The 10,313-nt window shown below is 38.9% G+C and overlaps 1 protein-coding gene across 1 annotated transcript; it reads right to left on the bottom strand.

Moving 5' to 3' along the window:
• Positions 1 to 6,970: 6,970 nt before the first annotated feature.
• LOC140360312 (microfibrillar-associated protein 3-like) lies at positions 6,971 to 8,658 on the bottom strand. Its single transcript, XM_072445526.1, has 2 exons — positions 8,443 to 8,658; positions 6,971 to 7,605 (listed from the first exon to the last, which is right to left on the bottom strand). Exons 1-2 carry the CDS (start codon positions 8,648 to 8,650, stop codon positions 6,986 to 6,988), a joined length of 828 nt encoding a protein of 275 aa, XP_072301627.1. The 5' UTR covers positions 8,651 to 8,658; the 3' UTR covers positions 6,971 to 6,985.
• Positions 8,659 to 10,313: the final 1,655 nt, after the last annotated feature.

Genomic DNA, 10,313 nt, shown 5'->3' with positions numbered 1-10,313 from the left:
CATAACACCACATAACACCTCATAACACCACATAACACCTCATAACACCACATAACACCACATAACACCTCATAACACCACATAACACCTCATAACACCTCAAAACACCACATAACACCACATAACACCTCATAACGCCTCATAACGCCTCATAACACCACATAACACCACATAACACCTCGTAACACCTCGTAACACCTCATAACACCTCATAACACCACATAACACCTCATAACGCCTCATAACGCCTCATAACGCCTCATAACGCCTCATAACACCACATAACACCTCGTAACACCTTGTAACACCTCATAACACCTCATAACACCACATAACACCTCATAACGCCTCATAACACCTCATAACGCCTCATAACACCACGTAACACCTCGACCCTCAACATAAGTTTGAGAGAGTGGACTCATACAAGTACCTGGGTGTTCATCTGAACTACAAACTGGACTGGACTCATAACACAGAAGCACTGTACAGGAAGAGCCAGAGTCGGCTCTACCCCCTGAGGAGACTCAGGTCTTTTGGAGTGACAGGGCCACTCCTGAAGACCTTCTACGACTCTGTGGTGGCATCAGCTCCTGTAGGTGTGGCCTGCTGGAGCAGCAGCATCACAGAGAGGGAGAGGAAGAGGCTGGACAAAGTCATCAAGAAGTCCAGCTCCGTCCTGGGCTGTGCTCTGGACTCGGTGCAGGAGGTGGGGGACAGAAGGGTCCTGGCTAGATTCACATCTATGCTGGACCATGAGTCTCACCCCCTGCAGGACACTCTCTCCGCTCTGGAGAGCAGCTTCAGTGAGAGACTGATCCACCCTCGCTGTGTGAAGGAAAGGTTTCGGAGGTCTTTCCTTCCTTCTGCTATCAGACTCTACAACAAACACTGCTAGCCCTGAACATGTGCAATACAGATGTAACTATGTGCAATACCATCATATTCATGTGCAATACTGAATCAACCATGTGTAATACTTGTAAATAAGAGTGTTCTATTTTGTTTTTTAAACGGTTTACTTACCTGCTAATAGTATTACCTAGTCTTGTGCTAGCTATTTTTACTTTATTTTATTTTTATTTTATTATTATTATCTGATTGTTATCTTTATTTTTTTATTTTTATTCATCTATTTTATTTCCCCCCCTCCATTCCCTATTAAGATAGGAGAGGAGTTTTGTTGATAAGAGTTTTGTTTTTGTTCATAAGAGTTCTATTAAGAGTGTGTTTTGAAACTTCCTATAATCTGTCTTTCCTCCTGTTTCTACTGCGTTGCAACAACGAAATTTCCCCTTGTGTGGATATTAAAGGATTATCTTATCTTATCTTAACACCACGTAACACTACGTGACACCTCATAACACCACATAACACCTCATAACACCTCATAACACCTCGTAACACCACATAAGATAAGATAAGATAATCCTTTATTGTCCACACATGGGGAAATTTCATAGTTGCAACGCAGGTAGATACAGAGGAAAAGAACAGATCACTTATAGGAAGTTTGAAAAACACTCTCAATAGAAGATCTCTTATAAACAAAAACTCCTATAGACAAAACCTCCCATTTCCCAACAAGGGATGGAGGGGAAAAATAATAAAGATAAAAATAAATAAATAAATACCATTGCATGTGTCACGTATGTGTAATTGCACATGAATTGCACAGTAATAACATAACACCTCATAACACCACATAACACCTCATAACACCTCATACCACCTCATAACACCTCATACCACCTCATACCACCTCATACCACCTCATAACACCTCATAACGCCTCATAACACCTCATAACACCTCATAACGCCTCATAACACCTCATAACACCTCATAACACCTCAAAACACCTCAAAACACCTCAACACACCACATAACACCTCATAACACCTAAAAACACCACATAACGCCTCATAACGCCTCATAACACCTCATAACACCTCAAAACACCTCAAAACACCACATAACGCCTCATAACACCTCATACCACCTCATAACACCTCATAACGCCTCATAACACCTCATAACACCTCATAACACCTCAAAACACCTCAAAACACCTCAACACACCACATAACACCTCATAACACCTCAAAACACCACATAACGCCTCATAACGCCTCATAACACCTCAAAACACCTCAAAACACCACATAACGCCTCATAACACCTCATAACACCTCAAAACACCACATAACGCCTCATAACGCCACATAACGCCACATAACGCCTCATAACACCACATAACACCTCATAACACCTCAAAACACCACATAACGCCACACAACGCCTCATAACACCTCATAACACCTCAAAACACCACATAACGCCTCATAACGCCTCATAACACCTCAAAACACCACATAACGCCTCATAACACCACATAACGCCTCATAACACCACATAACGCCTCATAACACCTCAAAACACCACATAACGCCTCATAACACCTCAAAACACCACATAACGCCTCATGACACCTCATAACACCTCATAACACCTCAAAACACCTCAAAACACCTCAACACACCACATAACACCTCATAACACCTCAAAACACCACATAACGCCTCATAACGCCTCATAACACCTCAAAACACCTCAAAACACCACATAACGCCTCATAACACCTCATAACACCTCAAAACACCACATAACGCCTCATAACGCCACATAACGCCACATAACGCCTCATAACACCACATAACACCTCATAACACCTCAAAACACCACATAACGCCACACAACGCCTCATAACACCTCATAACACCTCAAAACACCTCATAACACCACATAACACCTCATAACACCTCAAAACACCACATAACGCCTCATAACACCACATAACGCCTCATAACACCACATAACGCCTCATAACACCTCAAAACACCACATAACGCCTCATAACACCTCAAAACACCACATAACGCCTCATAACACCTCATAACACCACATAACACCTCATAACGCCACATAACGCCACATAACACCTCATAACACCACATAACACCTCATAACGCCACATAACGCCACATAACACCACATAACACCTAATAATAACGTGCTCAAGTCTGTCTGTCCTTCAAAAGCTGTTCACATTTAGAAAAAACGCAAAATCCGAAAAAAAACTAACTTTATATTGTTGGGTGGAGTGTAGTTTATAGTGCAGCGGCTGTACTCTTAGAGCTGCTCGACTAAATAGGATTGATTGGTCCTCGCGATCGTTCATTTTCTGCAGACGTTTAAGGAGAGACAGATTTCGGGATGGCATATTTCCAAACAGCCTCCTCCGTGACAAGCGGCTAAACCAAACAAATTGATCTGCGACATATTTGACTGATGCTGAGTTTTCAGGTATAAAGCTCTATCTGCTCTCACTGCAATGCATTAAAACCACAGTTTGAACTAAAATGCACAGAGTTCTGCATAATGTCCACATCAACGTGCTGATCTTGAAGTCCAAATTTTTAAAATGTTGTGACTTTGTGAATTCAAAAACACTACAAGTAACACATAAATCAAGAAAAATCAACTAAAACCAGAAAATATACTAAATCTGTTCAACAACAAGGGAGGCAAATATAATCTAAAAGGAACATGCTGAACTTTACGAAACAGCCATTTCACACACGCTGTGGGGTTGACTTATGGAAGAGTTTAAATGACTAAATTAATAAATGAATAGTTGTTTTAATACAGTTCACTTGTCTGGAAGTGTGGTCAGTGTGGTCAGTCTTACTTATAGGACGTGATGACACAGAGGGGAAATAAATTAACCTAAAGATGGAACTTAACCAAATGTACGTGTACTTATTATTGCGATACAGTAATTCTAACCCTGTAATTGTACTTCATCATATTTGAAACGACAGGAGTTCAGCACACATCACAGCACTGCATAAACTGGAGGCTTTCCTCCGGTGAAATCTTTACATCGTACGTAAAAGTCTTAACATGCCGGTGATTATCCACCTGTACCTCGCTCTCCGCTGTCAGAGCTTTGTTATTTTGATTTATTAGATCAATACTTGGCTAATTCCCACAGAGAATGAATGGAACAAGAAGTGAAGAGCTGCACTTTTACAGCAACCATAACTAGCCCAGCCCAGTGAAAAGGGCCTATTTGCTTTTTCAGATTACAGTTTAAAACAACTCAAGCAGCTTTTTAAACGCATACTTTTACTTCTTTCACTATATGATATAATGTAATGTACTTTACTTCACCAAATGCAGCTGAGTGTGAATAATAAATGGTTACTGATACAACATTGCCCCCCTCTGGCCGACCTCTGCGGACCACTGCTTTTTATGTAATTACTGTAAGATTTTCCATGTAAATATTCCTCACTTGAACAGAAATAAAGATAGAATATTCAGATGAATAAACATGGACGACAAACATTTTACTACTTCTTCCATTTATTTTTACATAGTTGTGTAATATAGATACAATCATTCAGACAGAAATGGTGTTTTATTTGTGTTTCTGAAAGTTACCTCTTGAGCCTTTTTTGGAAAACATATTTTGATGCTTGTTATAAAAACAACAACTGCTATTCTCTCCTTATTGTTGTAATTATGTTTTCAGACTGACGTGTTGTTGACTCATTCCTGGTTTAATGCAAGGCACGCCTGACAATTACACAATGAATAAAAGGCTATACTTGTTCAATTCAAGCTCATTCCAGTGTCAAAATAAACAAAAGGAACAATTATAGTGTCAAAAACTGTGATTATGAGTAACAAAAACACAGGAAAGCTTAAGAAAGGCAAATGCAGAAATAACATCGCGTTAAAAAGAAACAGGCCAGACAATCTCAAACGGTCAGAGGTTGATTTAGTTTGTTTGAATGTGAGAAATAGTTAAAATCATATTCAGTGGACTAATTATTACTCTGGTTTTATTAGAAAGCACTTTGACTCTCTCACAAAAGAAATAACAAAATAAACAATGACATTTAATCTATTGGAGTGTTTCATCTTACTGACCAATTTGAGGACTTTTTCCTTTTCAAAAATGTATAATATTATTTTGTTGTAAATTGCTAATCGCTATAGCAACGGTCTTAATTCTTGAACATTCTGAAACCCATGGACATATTTATTACAGGGTGTGAAGGGTTTTTATGACATTTGTTGTAGACACTATAACGTTAACATGATCAACTGTTGTTTTCACTGAAATGATAAAGTCTTAGTGACTAAATGTGAAAGCTGCTTATGTTGACATTTCGTGTAGTGCTCCTCAAGTTGTCGCCAGATCATTTGAATAACACCAAACCTGAAAGAGCTCTCTCTGATCAGAAATTATTGCAAATGCAGAACCCATGATGCAACTCTCTGACTGAATTGATGAGGCTTTGATCTTTCAAAATAAGACATGAATTAGACTCGCGTCCATAAGCTACAAGCAGGTCAAACATGCCTTGAAAATGCATCTAAAGGCAATCTAGAAATTAGAGTTACTTCATTTACTAAAGGGAAGAAGATAAAAATAAATTGTATAAGTCCCATTGTTTTTCCCATTTCATTTTTATTTTCAACAAATTTAAAACGTCACAAACCTAAAGCTAAATTCATCCAAACTATCAATAATTTGCCAAACTTTTAACCATAACAAGCGGTGGTGTAATAAATACTCAATCTAGTTTCTTAAGTAAAAGTACAGATAGGAGTGAAAAGTAAAAACATCACGTTAAAGTACTTTGTTACTTAAAGCCTTTATGACACTTTAAGATTATACTGAATATATTAGGATTTTACCAAATATGTTGCTTGTTTTTTCTCTAATTTGGCAATTTTGGTAACGTTTATAATGTTGACACGGCCAGAAAATATGACATAGGTAAATATGACATGTAGAGGTAATTCCACAACTGTTACTTAGCAACCAGATTGTGGACAAGGGCCAACATCCATTTAAATCATACTATAGTTATGATTTGACAAATAATTACACCTGAAAACATACTTATTTTGTTAAATTATTGTTTAAACTGTCGTAAAAAGGAATGTTTCGTGCACATATTTTCTTCATTTTTGGTGGAATGGGGCATCACAGAGTCGGCTCTACTTCCTGTTATTTTCAACTTGTATTGATCAAATTTTCTTAACAAACTGCAACTTGACTGATGAAAAACTTTGATAATTATTTACCACAGGGACTAATTCACCAAACAACGGCATAATTACAAAAACCTGTCATATGGACTTTAAGTAAAAGTATCACAGTACACCTTTACATTTGTATACATGTAATTCACAGAGATTTTGAACTATTAAAGCATCAATTTGAGATCTTGGTTATTGGTCATTAGAAGCAATTTTCCTGGTCATAAAGCCTCATTTTGTCTGCTCAAAACCAAGACTTGGAACTCATAAATGTAATTCATAAACATGCTAAAATATAAACCCCTCAGTGCTAAAACCATAAGAAAAAAATACTTAGATGAAGCAAAGTAAAAATAAAAAGTATCCGATGTAAAATTTATTTGAGTAAAATTTTAAGGCATCAGTACTTTACTTTTGTACTTTGGTTACTTTCCACCCCTGATCTTAACCTTTTTCCTAAACTTCATCGCTTCAAATGACCAATCAGAGCAGATAGAAAACAAACAAATTGAAAAGCATAATTACCCTCTAGTTTTGAAAGCCGCTAAAATAATTTCAAGGAATTTCAACTAATTATTTAAAATATATATATATATATATATATATATATATTAAAGGATTTATACTCACAACAGCTGAGAGGAGGAAGCATGAAGTGAGAGTCTTTGAGATTGGAGAGTGAATTGTGAGTTCAATCTTCCCTTTTCCTTTTAAACGCACTGTTTACTAGTTTTTTTTGCTATAAATATTTGTAAAAGCGTGACCTCCTGTTGTCTCGTGGTCTTTTCAGTGCAGTTTTAGTTACAGACACAAAGATATCGTGCAAAATAGGTCTTTCGTCATCCACAATGACCTTAATCTACTACAGCACGGACCTATTTGAACTAGTCTTTGCTTTGTCCCGGGTTTCTCCAGAGAGCGTATGCACCGACATCACTTCTCCACTCTCCGCTTTGTCCAGGAGACTCTCTTGCTCGCGCTCGTCCTCCTTTTTCTCCGTACGCGCTCTGTCCACCGCCGCCTCCTCTCCCACCGACGCGCAGTGCAAAATCAGCGGCGGCAGCGGCACGCTTTTGGCCAGATCTTCGATGTGCCGGGCAAACTCCATGGTCTTGAACTGCGTCACTTTGGCCAACTCCAACGTCTTTTCCGACGTGATTATCGGGATCCTCTTAGCCACCTCGAACGCCTTCTGAAGCTTCTCGGCGCCCTCCGTTCTGAAAAACTCGTTGATGACTCGTTCGGTTTTCTTCACGTGGCTGCTCATCAGGCAGAGGCGGGCGAAGTTAAGGATCATGGTGACGGTGAAGGCCACGAGGCACACGGTGACGTAGTACAGGCCCAGGCCGCTGTCGGTGTAAGCCACGCGGAGGGTCACGGTGAAGTTTGAGGAGTCTGAGGAGCAGGTGTAGCGGCCGCGGTCCAAAAAAGAGACGACGGTGATGTTTAAGGCTCCGCTGTCTTCGATTTGCCACTTTCCGCCTAAACAGGAAAAAGCAACACACAAAAATCATAAGACAAAATGGTAATGGCAAAAGGCCTCGTAGCTGTTCTGCCCTACTTTCCCTCTGCCATTGTCGTTTCCAAATGTAAAGTAAACTGTATTGTTTTCAAATTTGCCCTATAGCTGGGAAATCCAAATCCAAACGTGATCTGATCCCTGTGACGATTGATGTTTTTCTGTTTAATGCAGGTCTACACTCTCAGACAAGCCTTTGAGTGACAGGCGGAAGCGTGAACTCCGCCAGAACGAGCACATTCAATAATTCGACGTCATTATTTCAGATGGAGGGCAGGGACCTTTGTAACTCTGCAGGAGATTCACTGTTTTTGAAGAGAGAAAAAAATATCCAAGCTGTTGAACCTTATCATCATTATGGATTGGCTCCACAGAAGTCTTTTCAACTGGGAAGAATCACGTCTTCAGGGTTGAATAATGGCACCGCTTTCTGAAGTTGTAGTGAAAGGTTAATTTCCTTTGAACTGTTGTTCATTTATGCTGACAGAGACGACATTCAATTCTGTTTCGAATGGATTGGCCCAGAAATTGTAGCGATATTAACCATAAACCAGGTCAAAAAATCTGTAGTGTGGCTAAGGATTCTGACCTCCAGCTCGATCTCTTAAGCTATTGAATGTTGTCACGTGAACATAACCTGAATGTCATTCCCCAATTTCAGTCATTTACCAACTTCGCTTCAAATCAGTGAGTTCATTAGTCTGGATTTGTATTATTTCTCTAACTCCGGAGAACGTTCTGGCTACTCCTTCATAGTAAACCACTGATCCACGGCGACAAAAGCGCTCAAACACACGTACCTTGGTTGTGCTCCAGCAGACCCCCCTTTGGATTAAACCATTGGATGCTGTCGCCGGAGACGTTGCACACGATGAGGATGCTAGTGCCTTCTACGGCCAAGATGTCCTGCTTCAACAAACTGCTCTTGTACTTGGTGATGTTCTGAAACAGTGCCCAGTTCCCGTCGATGAAACCGAGAAAAACCAGCAGCAAATGAGGACCAAACATGACTAGAACTGTGGGACGAAACATGGAATCGTCAGAGTTTAGACTGCCCTGAATGTGTATTTGGATTTGAAAAGCCTTTAACAATAGATATTTTATTTGAATGTAATCACAGTGGAGAAAAAGGTCTGATTAGATTAGCAAAATTGCGACAAACTGTATTTTATGTTTTCATCCACGTTCGGTTCACCATGGACTTTTTAAACCGGTTTAGCAGCATTTGAAAGAGGCGACCAAATTAAAAACTGTAGAACTTTTGCTTTTCAGAATGTCCTTTACTAACAAATAGGAATGCAACAATAATCGTGATATTGTATTGTCAAATCATGTCTCAGACCGTGGGCTGTCACAGTATATTGAAGTACAAGCTCCTTATGCATTGACACAACAGACACACAAACAGGAAGACAAAACTGTTTTAGCACTTTTATATCTTAACTATTTGGAATACGTTTACTATTCATTCATTATGTGTTAATTACATTCATATACATTATCATCACAATCGAAAAGGAGCAGAGAAGAAAACAATCTCATAAATGCCTGCCCCTTATGACCATAATGATTCGCACCATTTTAAACAGAAAAAGGAAAATTTCTATTTTCAATTTCAATGCCTTTTTCAACAATTCAAGTTACTTCTTTGCAGAACAGAATCTCTTCAACTGCAGACTTTACTCTATCTTTCTAGTAATTTTGGGGATTCAAATCAAATAAATATAATTTTTTGAGCCCTATTTTTAATGTTATTACTTTAAAACAAAATAAATAAGTATAGTAGTCAGTTTACTCAGATACTCCACAGAACACTTTCTCAACATATACAAATTCGGAAAGAAGTGTTACTTTCCAAAACTCTGTCAAATGTGGATGGACTGGTTTGATCACAAGCTGGACTGACTTACAACTCCCTCAAATCTGAACGAATAAACAGAGAATTATCGAAGATAAAGCTCCTCAAACTGTGATAGTGTCCGGATAATAAGCAACTAGACTGTGTTACCTGTGTCAGGATTGGTCCAATTGTTCAGTCTGTTAATGTAATTTCCTCAGTGCATTTGCAGCGAGAACCTTTGCTCTGAATATCCACAGCAACCAAACAGGATCGGCGCGGCACTTCCCGGTTCAGGTGCACTGGGGGCGGAGTTACACCTGTCTCTGGAGGCACGCGTGACCGAGGAAGGGCAAGACGCACCAACAGAGGCGTGTCTAAAGAGTGACATTACTTCCAAATAATTCTACTCACGTTAAAGGAAAAAGTATTTGGGTAAACTATTACTTGAGTACCGAGTAACAGTTTGGACGTAAAATGCGTTTTTAAAATCTGATTTGTGATTTGAGTTATTGCAATTCAATAAACAAAATATGAACGAATGCACACAATCTCGTATTTACAAAGGATAGAAGCAATATATCTACGGCAGCATTAATTCTGCACTTCGTAAAATAAAGACAATACTAAAAATAAAGTGGTTATACAGTTTCATTATGTTGGCCTCTAAAATTGGATATAGACTATGCCCGCATGTTGACAAAAATGTATTAATCGAATCTGTGTTAAAGATTCGACTCGTCTATTTCTGCCAAGTTGGAGCTGCTGATAGATTAAGTACGATTTTTCTGTTTGTTTATTACTAATAACAAATGAGCAGCAACGTGTTGGGAA

Source organism: Eucyclogobius newberryi, unplaced genomic scaffold (assembly GCF_026437365.1).
Source record: "Eucyclogobius newberryi isolate DKJ021-1_F unplaced genomic scaffold, fEucNew1.0.hap1 SCAF_15, whole genome shotgun sequence".
Classification (NCBI taxonomy): domain Eukaryota; kingdom Metazoa; phylum Chordata; class Actinopteri; order Gobiiformes; family Gobiidae; genus Eucyclogobius; species Eucyclogobius newberryi.
Note: the sequence above shows the minus strand (reverse complement) of the source record. Positions and strands in the feature narration are given on the sequence as shown.

Bases quoted from the DNA above. Each gene is read 5' to 3' on its own strand.
- LOC140360312 (XM_072445526.1), bottom strand. From the start codon at position 8,650: ATGTTTGGTCCTCATTTGCTGCTGGTTTTTCTCGGTTTCATCGACGGG. The intron at 7,606-8,442 runs GTACGTGTGTTT...TTTCCTGTTTAG, and splicing joins TCTGCTGGAGCACAACCAAG to GCGGAAAGTGGCAAATCGAA.